The 20255-nt window shown below is 40.4% G+C and overlaps 1 protein-coding gene across 10 annotated transcripts in view; it reads left to right on the top strand.

Annotated features, from left to right (window-relative positions):
• Eip74EF (Ecdysone-induced protein E74) overlaps window positions 1-20255 on the top strand; it is a 187810-nt gene that overhangs the window by 143506 nt on the left and 24049 nt on the right. For 6 of the 10 annotated variants that reach the window (XM_089079945.1, XM_089079947.1, XM_089079949.1 and 3 more), the window contains 3 exons: window positions 6215-6475; window positions 9433-9603; window positions 10174-10419. In XM_089079945.1, coding sequence (XP_088936071.1) covers window positions 6215-6475; window positions 9433-9603; window positions 10174-10419 — 678 coding nt within the window. The remainder of the gene's footprint in view (window positions 1-6214; window positions 6476-9432; window positions 9604-10173; window positions 10420-20255) is intronic. The other 4 variants (XM_011640015.2, XM_011640012.2, XM_089079948.1 and 1 more) reach the window with 3 other exon arrangements.

Here is a 20255-nt window from a genome sequence, read left to right as displayed (position 1 = left end):
ATATTATATATCTATTTAAAATAATTAAAAAAATTGAAATTGAACAAATTTCAGGAACTTTGAACGTTTTCAATAATTATAGAATAATCGTTGAAATTATTTAGAATTTTCACTAATTATACGAATTTTCTATATTATATAAAATATGAAATATTGATCAAAAAAATTCAATTTGCTTTCGTACAATTTGTATTTCGTACGTTGATTTTATCATTGGAAGTGTTCATCATCACATGGAAGAACGTTGCACGATCATTAAGCGAGTAGATTTTTTTGTACCATTCGTTTCATTTGATTTTCTACGTTTTCCGATTAATGAAATATTTGTTGTGTTACGTTATTTCGTATTGTGTTACGTTATCAGAGTAAATTAACAGCTTTCCGACTTTGAGATTCCGGTAAATATCGAATTGACACCGTCTGTAAATTAACACGCTCGTAATGTTTTAACGACCTCGATTAGTGTCGGGTCGTATTCGTCGATATCGATCGCGAATAGCTCACTTTTATTCTTGCGCGTCGTCATAACAACCGCGCTTCTTTTCCGGCCATTATAATATCACTTACCGCATTTACCATATTTTTCTTATCTGCGTTTATCGAAACACGTTCGCAGAAGTCACGCGAGCCGAATTAAAATTTTTTTAAATTCCATAACCTGTATAATGTCACTTACTTCTCGATACGTATGCATAAATCGCATATTTAACTTTTTCAGAGTTTCTCGATTGAATTGAATTGAAAAAAAAAAAAGATAAATAAACGTTCGAGGAATGCAAGCGAGAAAATAAGAGTTGAAATAAATACCTACATAACTATATAGTCTACATTTTTACGTCAAGTGTTTTCGATATTCTCATTTCTTTAAAATATCGAATTTTTCTTAAATATCCTTATCGATCGATTCATTTAATTTCGCGCGGAAAGGATTAAGGGAATCTTGCGGGTATGAAGAAGTTGCTTCATTAATATACAAAGCGATAAACGATCGCGAAATTACGTAATGACATATGCCGTCGTCCGATAATTGTGTGATTAACCGCGCGCTGACGATAGCATGCGGAAACGCGAGATGATCGATTCCGCTTTAATCGCGGTCTGCACTACATGCATTCACATGCATACTTTAATCATAACACGTATAATCAACGAGATATAACCTTCCGTATCGTCGCTTCATGATGCATCTATTAGCAAAAGAAGAGATAGATGGCTAGAGATAATTTGTTCTGCTCCGTCAATTATATCTCCATATCCGATCGATAAAAAAAACATGAAATAAAAAAGAGATTCTCTATTACAATAATAGAGAATTAGTAATGTGGTATAACATTGAATACGAACAAATACATATAATTTTCGATTTCCAACGGTTATACTGATTTTATAATTCTGAATATTTCATTACAATATATTTTAGTACGACTAAAATTATATTTCCCGGGAGAAGAAGCTTTAATGTTTTAGTATTAAATTCAACAAATACGCGTGGAGGCAAAATGAATGGAATATGAAAGCCAAAAATGATTAATGAATTATGCATGATTACAATGATTTTTAGGTCTTAGGAAAAAGAAAACGTGGGCTTTCTTTAAGATTCTGTGTGATAAATGGAATTATAGTTTTCACGACGTTTTATTTTCCATTTTCCATTTTTTTCTCCGAAAAGGAATGTCTCGCCACGGGCGCGCACGGAAGTGCATAAGCACCTGCTGCGTTTCTAACTCGTCATTGTGTGCGTACCGCACGCACTGCAAAACTACGACGACTGGTTACGCTCTGTTAATGATAGTGGCTGCTTCCGGCGAAAGAATCGATATCAATGATACTCACAGGTTGTTTTACATACGCCTTTTAATATTTATCATTATGGCAAAACAATATTTATCATTATTGTTTATATTCGAACATATTACTTTTTTTTATCGTACGCAAAATGTCACTCGTATCTATTTCTATCAACGTAGATTAACTTTAATCTACGGTATGAGTCTATCCTTTATCTTTTTGCAATTTTTCGAATTGGAAAAAGAAGAGAAGCAAATTGAGAACCGAGATGAAAGTTAATCTACATTGCTAGAAATAGGTATCAGAGTCGCGAACTAAAAACACATGCATTTTCCGTCGTGCAAGTTCGATCGATAATCGCGTGTCGCTCGACAGGGATCGATCATAACAACACCGCTGTCTTCGAACATTTTTTTCTTCCTTTCCTTTTCTTTTTTTTTTTTCTCGTTTCGTGTGAACACGCCGATGACGAAAGTCGGGCGAATCTGGATTTCAACGTCTCACGAGATGTGAACGTGTCTCCTTTTTCGACACGGCGCAATGCGGGCGTGTGCTGCTGTGTGCTGCTGTGTGCGTCTGTGTGCGTCTGTGTGCGTAGGTACATGCTCGTACATACGGTGCGTGCCTCTCTCACATGCAAAAGAGCCGTCGCTTCTCCGCTGCGTGTCGGACGCACGTGATGTCACATAGAAAGAGAGAGTCGTTACCGTTACGCAATGCCGGCCACGCCGCACCGGGACCACGCGCCTCTGCGTATATGCGTGCGTGTGCGTATATGCGTGCGTGTGTGTATGTGCGTGTGCGTGCGCGAGAAAGTTGCGTGGCCCGGCCAAACGCTGACCTTACGTACTGCTCATGCACGTGCTTACGCACACAATCGAGGGGCGCGTATACGATCGAGCAACTACGAAATGCAAACCCGTTTTTCGTAGCTGTTTCGAAGTGGCCTTTAAAAAATTTTGTCGACAGAAGGGAAATTCGCAATCGGTTAATTTTTCGAGTGACTCTCTTGATCGCGGGAACCTTTCGCGACTTTTGCGATATTTTATTAAATATCGCGATACTTTTGCGAGCGCGAAAATTGTATAACGGAGATGCTTTAGATGCTATTTATTTTTTACAAATATAATTTATATCTCGTTTAATTTTTTTTTTTTTTTTTTTTTTTTAAAGAATACGAGTGAAACAATTTTTTACGATTTTTACAGAGTAGCGATCATCGTAAAAAATCATGTAATAATTCATATGTATTCATGTTGCATATGTATATATTATATGTATTTGAATCGGCGAATTTTAGATTTCTTTGAAGAACACTTTCTTCTCTCGCTTAATCATGGTTTCATGCTTAGTCTCGTTATGGTGATTAAAGTTTCTGCGCGGTGCATATAATTTAACGATCGGATCTCCGAATGATAGTCCGCGGGCGAGCGCGAAACGAGTCTCGGACTTTTAGAAACTATGAAAACCAGGACGTGGTAATGGTGATTACGGTGAAACCTTGCCGACATGTCGATACGCCGGAAGTCGGCTTCTGGTACGGGAGAAACGGGCAGGAAGCGCCGCGCAGAAGGTGAAAACGCTGTGAAAACTCGAACCGACGGCACGAAACGCGCGCGGTCGATGCGGCTAGACACCCATCCTGCCTTCGCGACATTCGAGGGCGAGTCAAGGCTAAGCAAGGTCGCGTCACCCTTGCGAGTTTCCGGTGGGCGAGCGAGGAGATTTATCTCCCATTCGCGATTGTGCCGAGAGCACAGAGTGCCGACGGGCGTCGCGCACTCTTTGATTTATCTCGGCCGATCCATCGGGATGCTGAAAGATTGAGGAAAAAGAGTAGCAGTAGTTCTTTGACGTAAGATTTCGTAATGAAAATAATTAATTTAAAAAAGAAATTCTTTACTACGATTAAAACTAACGTTAAAGAGAAATGAAGACCAATTTTGACGATAGGTAAATATTTTTTTAGCTCAACGACATCTAACTTTTTTTTGCTTTCCCGAAATACACGGCGGCGAATAATGAAGATATACGATCGTTGAGGTCCCCGAGGTCGATTAAATCTTCATGGGGGATTGCGCGCGTGATAAAAATGCGAAATGGCACACTTGGGTCTGGCGCATCGGGCCTGGATGTGCCGGCAAAGGTGCACGGGACAGTAGTTTTGAACAATGCCGGAGCATCGTTTACTTCCGGGAGCCTTGAAGTGTTTGGAACACGTGCATCCTACTTGTTCGCGGCGGATCTCTAAAAATAAATATTACGAGTTACACTCTTCGATTGAAAAAGAATACGATTTGCGTATTAGTCTTCCTCGCGACATGTTTTATTGAGAAAAAGTACGAGGATTTCTGATCGAATCGTGATGTAATTTAGTAAGGACAGCACATTTACATTTACCAAAAAAACATAATTCCTAATTAATCTGGCGCCTGGTACACACGGCGCTAAATTTAGTCATGATTTTTCGATCTGCGCGATCGTGCAATTACCGAGTCGATTCACGGATCGATGTCCCGCGGTGACGTCATAATCGATTCGCGTCGCAGTCGTGCTCGTATGCGTCTTGATTTTCGTTACATGTAAACGCACTGTACTATGCAACATTAAATTTTTGTCTTATCTGAAACTTTCGTCTTATCTGAAATTGTAGTAATTGGTTAAACGCGACGCGCAATATTTTTTCAGCGATAAAATCGACGGTCATAATTTTTTAAGAATTACGCGATAACGGTCAACCTTTCTATTGCGAATGCTGTATGTAGCGATAATTGGAAAGGTCTACGGATGTTACATTCTTTGTTTCCGTGGTAAGTAACGCATCCGTGATTATTACGATGTTGCGGCTCTTACGAAGCCGCGGAGATACGCAATTTCTATAGCGGAGGCGAAAATTATTTATGGAAATACCGGCCTGTAATCTGCTACGCTGCCGCGGCGTGCTGAGCGTTGGCTTTTAAACGATTTTATTGATCTCCGAGTCCAATCTCTTTGATTCGCTTTATTATTACAGAGATCTATTCTGACGGATGTGTCCAAAACAACTTTTACTTCGCAAAAACTGAATCCGTTTTAACGAATAGCAACGTTGATGACGACAAACGATAATAAAAAAATGAAAAATTATAATTGCAGAATTGCGCTTGCAAAATTAACAAAATTCATAAAATTTTCAATAATTGATTGAAATTTACATGAGAATTTATGTGGAAGCAATTTGTATACGCATAGAATTCGATGCTCGGAATAAATAAATTTGTTGAGCAAAATAAATTTAAATTAATGAGGTGGGCATCGAATATCTAATATTTTTTATTGCGTAACGAGAGAGCCGTAACGTTGCGCAATTTTTATCGATCTTCCGAAAGCGAAGATTAATGGCGTAGAATTTTTGCGTCTTTGCCAACGACACATCGAAGACATTCGATCGAGAGAAGTGAACTTCTCGCGTCGCGCCTCGCTCGAATCCCGTCGTTCGACTTGAATCCCGTCGTTCGTCGTTCGGCCATTTTCCACGCGAATTTTTCGGGCCCGCTGCCGCGAGAAATTGCTTAATGAAGCCGCCGCGGCTCGGCACCGCCTGAAAGGAAGGTAGAAACGTTGCAGTGGGTCAAGGAGAGACGCCGGCTTTCACTTCCTCTCGGCAGCCAGCGCGAGTTCCTCGAGAACGCCTCCCGAGCCGCGGCTTTTTTTCCCTTCTCCTTCTGTCGTTCCTCTCCTCGTGAGAAGGTTTATCCGCCTATGACTACGCTTAATTATATCGACCGGCGAGGAGATATGTTTATCTTCCAATGGACAAACTGAATTCACTTAATCTGGATGTAGCAACGCCCGGTGCAATACGAATCATGAGTCGAGTGATTTATCTCGAAACGTCATTTCTCATTAATAAGAGATCGGTCCGTAACTGCGCTTATAAATGTTTTGATGGCACGGGAAATAAAGAATATTCTGTGCTTCAATGTCTGAGATAACAATCCGTTAGCTGATCTTTTGATCATTTATGAGATTTCCTTTACATTTGAAGAAAATAAAACACGATCTTATATTTTAGATAACTGGAGTAAACTGAAACGTGTGAAAAAAATAGGGAGCGCAAAGACAAAAAAATTGTATCTGATAAATTCACTCATAATTGCATAAATTTAAGAAACATCTTCATATTTCAAATATACCTTTTTTTAAAATATTATTCTTCTGGTATTTATACTGTAATAATCAATTCTGTCAATTTTTCTGTATTTATTTTGCTCGATATGAACTAAAAAAAATAAAAAAAATTATTTTATCAAATACTTCAAATCTACTTTCACACAATCTTTGGCGTTTCACACCTCATCTACATTAATTTGTTTGTATTCGTGTTAGTATTAAGCCAAGGAAGATTAATGTCTAAATAACGATGTATCTTGTCGTCTCGTTACAGTGGATACCAGGGAAGTTCAGCCGCACGACACGGGCGAGAAGGAGCAGCTGGGCCTCGCGAGCGTAAAAGTTGAGCCGGGATCCACCAGCGCGACGACCACCAGCAGCACGGGGACTCGTCTGCTCCACGGTATTCTCTCCCAGCATCCCCAGCAGCATGGCCTGGGCCTGCCAAACGGATACGGCCGACACTTGGCCGGTCATGCACAGATGGGCCAACCGCCTTACACCACTGCCGCCATCGCCACGACGAATACGCCAGGTAAGATCCCGAGGGCGCATCAACGGGATTTTAGAAAAAACGTCAATGGGATCGAGGATCGTCGCTATAATTGTGCCTCGATGATAAATCACGGTAGCGCTAAGATGGAATTTTTTTATATTTTTTTATATTTCAAGATGTACTATTTTTATATATTTTTAATATCGAACGAATTTGCAATGCAACTTAATAATGCAATATAAAAGAATGTGGAAGGAGAAAAATGAAAGATCCGAAAATGGATTTGAAATATTTAGTGGAGTAAAGAAAAAAATCGCCGAATATAGATACGAAAAATGAAAATATAGGAATGATATATGGAAATAAATATATTAAATAAAAATATAGAACCAGGAATGTGACATATGTATGCGATGATAGTTCAATGTAGAGCAATTTAATATTAAAATAAAATATCACGAAATAATAGGACAAAAAGACAAAATAAAAATAAAAATAGAATGGCTCGTATTTACATATCAAATGAATAAGAATGTAAAAGCCAATAAATGAGAAGTTGAGATAGTATTTTATTAAATATATCTATTTAATGGACATTAATATTATGAGCAATTTCATTTAGATCTCATCAACTGTTGATACCATATAAATCGACTACATACAATAAATACTAAAAAAAAAAAAAGAAAATAAAATAGATAGGGATAATGTAGAAATACTTCGAAATTTTTTTGTCATTTTTCCATATAACATTTTTCACGATTTAATCGCAATATCGACATTGTTTCCTAAACTAGAGTGAGTTATTTAAGAAAATCTAGTTGTAATTATGAAAGAAATATATGTCAAAGTCATTTACGTTTCTTTATGTGACATCAATAATTCCGTCATTTGTAGGCTCCTATAAGTCTTCCATGAAATATATATGCGTCCAAGAATTTCATAACCATGAGTATTGTACGATCAAGATACGAGACGAAATTGACATTTCGCGGATAGATATTTATCGTGTAAAAGAAGATCCGTTAATTGGATCGCGACGCGATAGCTCTTGTGCATTGTTCATTATCGAAGCGACAACCGCAGTTGATCACTTGGACGTGTATCGTCAAGTAATTGCAATCGTCGTGTATCGACGTTACCGTTTCTAATTGATTGAAGAACAGAGCGACAAATGGACGCGACAACGGTTAGAAGGAGAGAAAAGGAAGGAAAAGCTCTTAGCACGATTTCTCAAGAGTGATCGTGATCGTAATGCGACGCAGAAGTCGTGTAATAACGACGTAAGCCAAATTTCCGCGTTCGTAATCCGTAAGTCGCAATTAGTGGATCAATGTCGATTTCACAAAGTTGCGTTGCGCAACGGTAAAAATTGCCGCGCACCGGTAACGAGCCGACCGTTGCATATTCGGCAGGAATTCGGGTAAGTAAGACGGTTCTTAAAATACTCGAGTCGATCGTTGCATAAAGCGGCGTCGGTCGATCGGTGAGATTCGCGGCTATCGGCTTGCGCCAATCCTCTTGCACGATCGTCTTGCGTAACACACAACGATGAGGACGACAACGACGATGATGACGACGATGATGATGACGATGACGACTACGACGGCGATAAAGAGAAAGAGAGAGAGAGAGAAAAAAAGAGGGCGGGAGGATATGAAGAGAAAGAGAGCAATGACTCGTGCAGAACCCTTTGGGGCTCGTTTGAGACGGTTAACCTCGCCGCGAGAGTAAAAGATAGAATGAGAGAGAGAGAGAGAGAGAGAGAGAGAGAGAGAGAGAGAGAGAGAGAGAAAGAGAGAGAGAGTGAGGTACCGTGGGAAGAGCGAGCGATATGCATACCCAATGACCGGATGACCTTCGCCCGTTGCATAAAGATGCCTTTAATTGACGGCGCGCGCGAAAACACGTTCGGCATGGCATGGCTCGGCGACGCTCGATAAAGCCGAACGAGCGGGAGAGAACGAGAGTCGCCTGGACCATCTCGATGGGACATCTAATTTGTTTAAAGCGGCGGACGAAAGCGACGTGTGCGTGGCTTTAATTTAGGGTCTGGCAAAGAGCCGGACCGGTCGATCGCTGCTAATTTATCACATTCGCGTAATATGTTAAAGCGAAACGGCGATTCGGTAATTGCGACGTGTACTTGGTATTCATAGGATGTTTAAACCGACATGGTGGTCGCTTCAACTACATGCATTTACCGTCATATGACGTCAGACGCGAGGAATTGTATCGAAATTTTCGTGACAAACTATTCTCTCTCTCTCTCTCTCTCTCTCTCTCTCTCTCTCTCTCTCTCTCTCTCTCTCTCTCGTAAAACAGACAATTTTCCGAAGGAGATTAAAAGTAAAATTTGGAGAAGTACACGAGGAGAATTTTAATACAGGCGTAAAGAAACACCGACTAATATATTAGAAAGTGAAATTAACTAATCTTATATGGATAATTTTATTCTATTAATTAGAAGAAGATAGTTCATTAAAATAGATTGAAAAGTTCATTAAAATAGAATGGAAAAGTATATTATTTAGAATAATCAAGGAACGATAACGTTAAATAAAAACGACTTTAAATGTCGAAAACAAAAGTCTCGTAGCTATTTATTAAATAACTTTTATTTAAAAATAATTTTATTTTTACTTAAAAATAAAAAATATGCGAAAGATATTCATTTATTTATCACTTTATTATTCGTATTTATCACGCAAACACACAACTTTCGACTCAACTTTTTCACACTTTTCGTTCCCCTTGTTGCGTATATAATGCCACTTTTGACGAAATAAGAATTTTCAAAGGCAAACGATTCTCTCTCTCTCTCTCTCTCTCTCTATACAATTCTCTCGAGTGCCTTCCATTTTATTTTATCGCGCTGTTCCGCGCGGAACCGAATCGCGCGAGATTAATTGACGGTGTCGCGTCTTATCGCTGCGAACTCCGTCCACTATTTATCACCGAGGACGCGTCTCCTCCCTTTGTTTCATGGCTGGAAGCAGGAAGTGGATCACTGCCAGCGAGTCCAGCGGACAGCGGAGTCAGCGACGTCGAGTCCAGCACGTCCTCCGGTGGCAACGAGGACGCGAATCTCTTACTGAAAGCCAGGCTCAATCCTAATTCGTCCCTCCAGCCGAGCTTGGCGTCTCATCACTCTCATCTGTCGACGGGTGAGCTCGATCTTTATCATTGACGTGTTTACACAAGTGAGAAAAAAAAAATCTTAGAAAGAAAAGCCTTAAAAGAAACGAAGAGAGAATATTATTTTATACATCAACTTCTTTGGAAGATTATTTGTTTGCCAAATTGCTAAAGGAATTTTTGAATGGCTTGTAATAAAATATGTTGTCATTAAGAATTGTTCCATTTGGCCTCCAATTTTTCCATTTGGCTTCCAATAGGACTCATCTAGCTCTTGTCGAGTCAATTTTATCAGAAAATTAACCTTCAAGGATAAGAAAGTTTGTGACGAACGAACGCCAAGTTTATAAAAAAAATTATATTTTTAATTCTAAATCTTTCTAATAAATCTTGATTGTATTTCGGAGACGGATGTATGTTTATTTATATAGGAAAATTTACACGATAATTGTGGATTAGATGTTAAATCGTTTAAAGATAGTTTTGCTCGTCCAAGTAAGATTGATAGATTAAAAGTTGATCGAATTTAAACTTGAAAAGAGATGTACTTTCGATGTACTTCCGAGATGTACTTTTTTATTGAACGCCTTTATCGACAGCAGCACTCGGTAGATCAGCCTGCCACAGCCCTGGCGTATATCCGGGGTCGACGGCAAGCTTCCTGTCGCCTACCTATCATCCTCATCAGCATCATCCCTCCCAGTATCACCCACATCGGGGGAGCTCGCCGCACCATCAGCACAGCAACCATACCATGGGTCCGACGATGGGACCGCCCCACCATCACCATCATCATCAAGCGCAAGGTCTTCAGCATCACTTGCATTACCGTCAGCCATCCTCACGTAAGTTCTCAAACTCTAATTTATTACAACAACATAATTGGCGAAATTAGCGTGCCCCGCTGAGGAAATTTTCCCCCGGGAATCCACCTGATGATTTCGAACAATGGGCAATAACAAGTAATAACGAATAATGCTCCGGTCGCGCGATGTGTCGAACGGTACTCGATTGACATTCCGTGTCGTCGTCGTCGTCGTCATCGTCGTCGTCGTCGTCGTCGTCGGAAGAATGTCAAAATTTACAAAACAAAAATCCGAGCCGGGAATAGTGGTCTGAGATTTCGAAATTTCACCCTTTACGGGCGAAGGAAGCGGATAGCAATCTGACGATTCGGATTTCACGCTAGACTTGCAATGAGGCGGGCCTTTTCTTTGACCTCGTTTACTTATCGGCAATTTCGACGATAGTAGATGTATCTCCGTTCTCATCGCGATCGATCGGCGGTCGAAAAGAGGAGGAGACGGGGGTAGAATGCGGGGGAATTCGCGGGGGAGGGGACGATGAATACTCGATGAAACAGTGATTTCGGTATCTCACGGTAGCATCTGAAGACTCGATCGTCGTGACGTAACGATAGCCCGTGAAGTTTATTTCGACTTCATAGATATCGATTCGATCGCCGACTAACCAAACGCGGAATATTTTCGTTTTTGACGAGTTACCACGCGAGCGAAAGATGCTTCGACGATTTTACGATTTAACGACATCGTATTGTGTCTTTCTGTCATTTTGCTCGGGTGACAGGATCAGGTTTACTTTAGAATCTTTTAAAACGCAATGCGCGCGCCAAATTGAAAATATTACGTTATTGAATCAATCATCAGGGAATATTTATATCTTCGTTAAACGAATTGCGAAGATGTGAAAGATGTAAATGTACAAGCGATATTTTTATGCACGATACGCCATGCAGCAGCTCGGAATATAATAAAACAATCGCGAGTGAGATGTAAATGAATATTGACATTATGCCTATTTTGCCTAGTCCTTTTTTGAACATTTTTATTTTTCCTGCTTATTTTTAAAACAAGCGGGCGATTTTTCCTGCAACATACCAATTGCGCAATTTAGGAGACATCAAATCTCTGACACTTATTTCACTTTCCGCTGTAGCGGAATAACAAACGAAACGCTCTGTATAGCTTTCTCACATTGTGCGGTGAAAATAATAATCATACCGTACGTCAAGTGATATTAATAAATGCTTAGATACACCGGTCACTCAGATCATAAAGTAAACGTAGTAACTAACACCAAAGCGTCGTACAGTTTTAATCTCAGCAGGCGAGAAAGTGATAAAGGAATTAGAACGTAAATCCGCGATTTCAAAGGCGATAGTCGTAAGAAAGAAGTGCCGCGAGTTTCTCGATGAGCGCGCAAAGGCAGGAAGCATCTAGTCTGTCTAAGACGAGACCGCGAGAGGAGAACTTCCTCCGCGACCAAGATGCCAAGTGAAAGGATTCGCCTTGTCGCGGAGAACGTGGAAGAGAGCGATTGCCGTCCTCGTCGCCGTCGCTGTCGCTGTCGCTGTCGCTGTCGCTGTCGACGGCGACGACGTCGACACCTCCAAAGCGCGACTCGTTCTCGTGACCCACTTGCCGTTCTCCGATTCGACGGCCCAGATTCGCTTCCTGCCGCTGAAGCATTTCCGTCTACGCTCTCGCATCTTGACAGACGCAGACCCGCAGTTTTCTCCTTCGATACATGCAATCTTTGTTACAAAGTAGCGGATGTTTTCTTCGTGAGAGATATCTAGATAGCAGGATAGGAATTTTCTACCGATCTTAGCAATTATTTTTAAACTTTCTAAATCAGAATTCTGTAAAACTTGTAAAATTAGGGGACGCCGATACAAGGAGCACGATTTTATCCGATTTAACATCTCTCGGATTTAACTCATTCAAATTAATCCCTTTAATTATCTATGATAAAAATACAAAAATTGCGCGTAATTGCTTTCTCATGCTTCCGCGACGTTGAAGGGAATTTTTCAATGATGAAAGCAAGCGTAAGCTCTTCGCGATTCAATTCTAAGCATAAAAATTTCGTCCACGGTAATGAGGTTTTGAAGGAGGCTCCAAGATTGAGCAAGTCAGCGATTCTAAAATTGAGGACGACGCGGAATAACACTTTGCGGATTGCGGGCACTCGGCCTTAGGTTTTTACCAATTCTCACCGACGTCGGAATGTTTGTGTGACCAATTCGCCCGCGTCAAGGTGTCGCGGAAATTAATTACATACGCGAACAGACGATGTGGGTCAGTCGGGTCTGTTCGGGTCGGCGCGCGCGAGATATAATTAATCGGGACGCGAAGTCGGGAGATTTCTCGAGTGTGATTTCGCGACGCGGAAAATCCTCCTCTTCTTTGCCAGCAAGCGTAAGTTCGACGCGGAATCGACAGCTGATCAACGTACGCAGCTGGCATAGCGGAGAGCTCAGTCGCGTTTCTCGGATCGGCGCCAAGGTTGATTTCTTGACGAGCCGCGGGTCTCGAGGTGAAAAGCGTCCCGGCGTAAAATCGCGGTGAAATTCTCCGCGTGCGAGCGCGGAGTATCAATTATCACCGCGAAAAGAAAATAGAAGAGAGACGGGCGGGGGGGGAGGGCGGGCGCATCGAGCGGAAGCGACAACACTCGTTGTGTTTTATTATGATCGCAGGCCGCGACACGCTCCCCATCGCGACACGCTCGACAATGAGATCGAACTTTCCCTAATTGAAAATATCCCGCGAGATCGTTTTTAACCTCCTTTTTACGACGCGCCTGTCGAGCCCAAGTCGTTTTGGTCGAAAAAGACAATTGCCACGTGCGCCTTTAAGGCGCGTTTAAAGCGCCATTCGTGGTACGCGCGGAGATACGAAATGATCGCCGTTTACCGAATCGTAAATTGCGGCTGCTCGAAATCTGCTAATAACACAGCGCCTTAATGAACATTTCCGTAGCTCGGAGTAAGCTTGTCTTTCACATATGCCGTCCATAATAACTCTACGGTTAGCCCGTAAAATTTCGCAAAGAATGCGCCACGAAAAACGCGAGCGAACTAATAGCTCTGCGTTAATTTTATTCTAACGTTTATACGAAATTTAGCATCTCTGTTTCCTCGATTGAAATATTGTGTATAAATTGAACCCGGAAACCACAAGACGCTTTTGAAAACAACTTTACGAGTTTGTTACACAAAACATTTAAATATTTATTTAACATACGAAAAAATAAATACGTGTACATAAAGGTATTTTTTTCGTTTCTTTTTTTCTTTTGCCCTTTCTTTTTTACTTTATATGTATATATAAAGAAAGGAGGACATTGCTATCCGCGCAAAGTTTGGAAAGTAAGAGACAAAATTGTAATGTAATGACACTACGCTATACCGAGGCGCGCTCGAGGGCCGCTGAGCCGCGCTCCGAGTAAAAGTGTGCCAGATTGTATAATCGAACGTGAATAAGCAAAATGTTACGCCATAGCGATTTGGTAACGTCGCCGGGTCCCCCCCCCTCCTTCCTCTCCCCCCCGTCCGAAAGGCACGGCCGTGTTCCCATTGCGGCAGGCGCTGCGGTCCGCGCGGGCGGAGATGGTTGTGGACGGGAGAAAATTCAACCTGTTAAAGGCTTTTTCGATACCGGATATACGTAGAACTTCATTCGGATAAATGATGACGATAATACGGAAAGTTTGTATTTCCTAGAATTCTTGTATTTATGCTCTCTTCCTTGACTGAAATCGATGAGTCATTTAAATTACTTGGAAAAATTAAGCTTTGAGGAAATCAATAAATCTTCTCTCAACTACTACAACTTTATATGTATAATTTCAATTTCCTATATATATATATATAGAAAAGATATTTCAATAAGTTCATAATATATATATATATATATATATATATATATATATATATATATATATATATATATATATATAGGAAAAGATTTCAATAATAAATAAGTTCATCAAATTTTTTTGTTCGTTGACAACAAAAGAAAAACTGTCGATTTATACATAATTATATTTATATATGTAATTATATATAATCAAACATTATAACTTTTTTGGGTTATTAAGATATTTCAATATATTTTCTTAAAGCGATTGAACTAATCCAAAAAAGTTATAATGTTTGACTTAATATATCTCTCTTTTTCTTTCATATACACACACACACAAATATACACGAGCAGGTTTCTCAAATTTTTATCAACAAGAAAGAACATTTGCTTTCAATTTAATACCAGATTGCTAAGATACCCGATGATGAAATTGCTCTTTAAAGAAATTGCGAATAAAATTCCACGCACGGAATGTACCGTAAACCCATTTTTTAATTTATGATAAGTTGATTGTTATTTAATTAAAAACTACTATATTATGATCATCATAGTTACATTTGTTTAATGAAATACACTTAATAGTTCGCGTTTCGAGGTCCACCAAAATGTAGTTTATTGTTTATTGAATCGTAATATCTCTAGTTACATCTATCGTTATTCACGACAAACTACTATTTTGATGGAATACTATTCAAGCTGATCTGAATCTTTAATAATTCGTCTTGCCTAAGTGTCGGTCCACAATAAGTATTTAATCTTTAAATCGTAAGAAATTGACCAATCATAATCGATTATTCTTTTCATATTCGATTATAATTGGTCAATTTCTTACTTCTTAAAGCTTAAATCATCTATTGTGGACCGACACTAATGCGACCTTATTGCCTGTGTCAAAAAGCTTTCTTTAGCGTATCGGCCACTGCACCGCGCGAGTACATCCGCGAGAGAATTTGCGTTCTGCCAAAACTACGTCGAGCGATTTTCCGCGATTTCGTCGGAGCCAATTGGCCATCGGCCCCTTTTATCTAGATCACTGTACCGCGCAAACATTGCGCAACTCTCGCGATGTAAGAGTGACCGCACATACATAACTTTGTATACATGGTGTCGTATACGAAATTTACTTTTAGCTGTCTTTTTAACCGATCAGTTTGGGATCCCGTCTTTTAAGGAGAAAATGCTCTCTTGCAATTTTTTTTTTTTTACACGGATTATACTCCGGCATCTCGATCATTAAATCGATCGGCGCGCCTGCCGCAAAGTCGGATTGTTCGGCCGGCCGATATCGATCGATAGGCACGAGGGAAGAGGATCGTTCGCGAAGTAGAAAATAATCAAGGATGTGTTTATCGAGCGAAATGTTTGCCTCTCTGTCCGCGGTCGACCGCTTTATAGACTTCTTACGGCGGGCGCTACCGGAATAGCGACTCGGGGAAAGAATAGAATAGCGCGCCGCTATTTTCGGCCGGATCATCATCGAACCGCGATTCGTCGTCCATTAGCGCCTCGGGAAACGTGTGAAAGACCCTTTAAGCACGCCGGGAACGAAAGTGACGCGCGCGAAACGCGTTGGCAAACCGGCGGTGGCACAAATTTTGCCGCTGACGACGCGTCAAAGCGAAAGTGTTACAAGGTTCCGAATAGCGATAGAAGCGTTCGATTCAAAGACGGTTTAATTTCCCATGCTAATTGCCTCGCGTCGCGCGAGATCCCATAAAAAATATCAAGTCCAATTTCGCCAAATGTACAGTGTGCCTAAGACCTTGAAAACAAAAGAAACACGCTTGAATATAAAGTTTCTATTATAGAAAAACATTAGATAGACACGAGTTACGGAATAAATGTCACATTAGAGAGATTTACAATATACTCTTCCTTCTTTTTCTTTTTTTTTTTCTTTCGATTCGTGTCATTCGCTCGTACGTGTACTGTGTCAAGGGTAAACCTGATTTTCATGCGAATATCAATTACATTCTGGAACTTAACGTTTGACGTCAAAGTAACCTGCGAATACATTAGCATCTTCATTACCGAGAAACAGATGCTGCCAAAATATTTTGGTCTTTTTCGGAAACAATGACAAGCTGTCCAAACACGCGCATGCCTGCTTTATTCTGGAGAAAACCATGATATACTCGGCAGCTATATATCCGCTATTGTTACAAAAAGTACAACATCGCGTAAAACGATCTATGCTGAGTCTCGATAATAAAAAAAAAAAAATGACGTGAAAAACGGCTCGATTATGAGAGCGATTTTTTTTCACGGTCGATGGCAAAAAGTGCACAGAGAATGAGCGTATTTGGGAACCGCGCCATCGGGGGATCAGGAATGTCCTGGTTGCCCTAGATCAAGTACTCCCGAGATATTTTTAAAAGATCGCCAGACACACCAATGTAATTTCGAACGAGCGAAATGCAAACGGATGGAGAAGAGCGGTTTCGGAGAGGGGCGGAAGAAAAGGGGGCAAGCGCGCAGTTTTTTACCGCGGGAAATCGACGGAAAAAATAGAACGGCGCGAATCCGCCGACGAATAACAGCCGCTTACGAAAGAGCCAGGCAAAGAGATCGTAGAAAAATTTCCGCGTTCAGTTCTTTGCCACCACGAGAGAAATCCCAAATATAAAACGCTGGCGGATGGACACATATATCAGCTCTGTACATTACATATGCCTAGATTTAAATTATTTTATTATTTTATAGTTTAATTATTGAAACATTTTGTAATATCTCTCTCTTTTTCGCGAAATTATTTCATTTCGAAAAGGATAAAATATTTGAGAAAGGTATATACAATTTTGTCAGTGTTTATTTTGGACAGTTAGTATAAATAATATAGTCTCAGTGTTTGATAGAATCTCTATTTAAAATGCGTTTAATTTATTACTTTGATACTCTTTACTAATTGCTGACTGTGTATATTAATATTTATCTGAAGTATTATCAAAAATTCGCGATAATATTGACACGCACTAAATACAAATCTATCTTCCTATTTACGTGTACGCTTATCAGGCAACGATTTAATAACATGATTTACGTAATCTTCGCGAAATTATCTTCCGTGTTGTGATGTTTACATTTAGAAAAGCATTTTATATCACACATTAGTATCACATGGAGATTCACGTGACGCGTCCAATATTTTTGTCCAATATAATATTGCAATCGCAAGATAGGATTAAATTTATCTTCGCTAACTTCAAAGAAACGTAATCAAATTTTAAGAAAATATCGAATTTATATTAAGTGCGCGTTATATATTTCTTATCGTTGTTAAATTGTCAGGCGGGAATCTTTCCGCAATTGCTCAATATCAAATTGAGAGAGAGAGATAGAGAGAGAGAGAGAGAGAGAGAGAGAGAGAAAAAGAGAAAGAGAGAGTCATTTATACAGCTGTTGGATATCAGTCATCATAAAATGCACTAGCTTATACCGAAGTATTTTTCTGTCGCGATTTACCTTGGTGAGATCGAAATCTTGTTTGGTACAAACGATCGATGGCCGATAATAAGATAATTTCAGAAAAGACACTTCGCCGCTACCATGCATGAGATCGATCTGATTACAAACGATATCTGAGAACAAGCGTCCTTAAACGAGGCGAAAGTGAATCCGAGAGTTCAAAGTGCTCTTGATCAATATGTGTACTGATAAATGTCTTCTGTTATTAAGATACTGTTTCTCATTCTATCTTTAGCGCTTCGACGGTTCTCCTGACGCATCAAAATTTTCTCCAAGAAATGAGATTCTCATCAAAATCATCGTCGCTTAATATGATATAATCTTCCCGTCTCTCTTCCCTTTTTTTTTTTTTTACTTTGAAAATATCGTACTCGCGGCGAAAAGAATTAACACGAAATAAAATATAAGATATAAAAAATAGTAGTTGTAAATAATATATTTTCTCTTTTACATTCTCGACACACACACGTGTATCGATGATGAATGTAGAATGTCGTTCGCGTTCAAAATGTCCATGGCTCAGCCCTCCTTGTCTCGAGGAGCGAATGCGCCGGGATATTTTCAAAGTTGAGGAAAATTGCCGATCTGGGGAGAAACGAAGAGGGAGGAATTTCATAAAGCTGTGCGAGAGCGCGTTTATGGCGCCGTTGGAAGGGCCGAGAGCGCCGCAGCCTTACGTAACACGCGCTCGTGCGGCCGCGGCGAAGTAAAAATAAAGGAATGAAGCGGCTGATGCAGAGTGGATTCTAAGGCTAGAGCGGGTCTAGGTCTAGGTCGACTAGGCGCGGCCTGCCCTGGCGTACGTGTTGCGCTTCATACGACAGCGTCCACTTCCTGATCGGAGATAGCCGACTTCCTTCGTCAGGAACTCCGTCATCCGACGATGCTCGAAATTAAAATGCGTTTAATAAAATTTTCATTCGGTTTTGAAACAATTCTCGCACGAGTGCAACAGAAAATTTTGCGCTTCTTTATCATTTCATTATCATTTTAAATTTGAATTAAAAGAAAAAAAAAATAATTTTTGAATGAAAAGAAAACAAAAATATCTTTTTTAGTTTTTAATATTTTTTCGCAAAACGGTATTACTCTTTAAAATTAATCCATCACAATGTTTTTTTTTTTTTTTTTTTTTTTTGTTAGAATCAAATACGAATGTATCGCGATATCGTATAGCATCCACTTGAACGACGTGAAAGTACTGGAGTTTGTTTCCCGAAACAGGTGACGGTTTCACCGCGCGCGAGGAGAGGAAAACCGCGAGCGAGAAATGAGACGCGCCGCTGTCGAGTCTAGGTCTAGGTGGTAGGTCTAGGTCGAACTAGGAAGGGGCGCGGCGATCTACTTCCTGCCCGAGGACGACAATCCGGCTTTCCTCTTGGAAATGCTCGCGCGAAATGGCGCCGATCGCTCGGGCGAAACGCGCGTGCTGCGAAACAATAGAACCGTGTCGGTGGTTCGACGATGGCGGGTACATCGGATGCCGCTCTTTCCGCGATTATTCGTTTCATTCATCGATGGAAAGCGCGGGTTCTCGTTAATCGCGCCGAGAGAAATTTCTCGCAGATGCTGCGTTTCGATGGAAATCGTCTTTTACATTCTGTACAACTTGGCTCTAGTAATAAAATAAATCTTATATTTTCTTCTTTTTGCCTGCCACATTTCATCGAGCACGCTCGATTCGCGCAGAAATCGCCGTCGAATCGAACGGATCGGTCGTTTTAGCATAAAAATCGAAAGTTAACCGGTGCACTCACACGATCCATGCGTGACATTCTCGTGACTTGCTGATTAACGGCATCCGCGGATTCCGGAAGTACACGGAGGTATCGGATTTTTTATTGTAGGCCACGGCACGTTTCGCAAATTGCACGCGAGGCAAAAAATAACGGGTCGTCGCGAACGCCACGTCGATTTCGTGGCGGGCAAAAGCTTCGGTTCGCACATACGGGTTCTCGTTTCCTCTTCTTTTCTCCCGAAACTAAACGGACAGGGCGCGGATAACGTTACACTCTTGAGCCTAAATTCAATGATTATAAAAGTGATTTATAAAAGTAAAATAAGTCTCCCTACTTCTCGTTGCTTACATTCTTAATCTCTTGTTTGACAGAGAGATGTTTATTACATTCATGATACCCCTCGATTTATTGTCATAATTATCGTATGTTTTGTAAGCTGCACGGCGCATTGTAAATATAATCATATCATTGAGAAGCGCAAGGAAATCTTGAATTTCTCGTGGATCTTTCTCTTCTCATTGCGATTTTTTTGATTTTTTTTTTGAACATTCGTTATTTTGATATTTCAGTTTCTTAATTTCGTCAAAGTTTCGGAGTTTACTCGCTGGAGATTTTCTTTTCAGCAAAATTTCACGCGACGTTCCGCGCTGATATCGCGCGATCCAATAATAAGTGTAAAGTTCCTTTAAATAGCGCCGCTAGCGTCCGCTGAATATTCATGAGGAAATCAAACCTCCGTGTGGAATTCGTTACGATACCGTGCGAGGAAGGTTACGGAATTAAATAGTTCGACGTGAATCCACTTTG

This window comes from Pogonomyrmex barbatus, unplaced genomic scaffold (genome assembly GCF_055798465.1).
Source record: "Pogonomyrmex barbatus isolate J1 unplaced genomic scaffold, ASM5579846v1 scaffold3, whole genome shotgun sequence".
Taxonomy (NCBI): Eukaryota; Metazoa; Arthropoda; class Insecta; order Hymenoptera; family Formicidae; genus Pogonomyrmex; species Pogonomyrmex barbatus.
The sequence above is the reverse complement of the archived record's forward strand: the minus strand, read 5'-3'. Positions and strand labels throughout refer to the sequence as shown.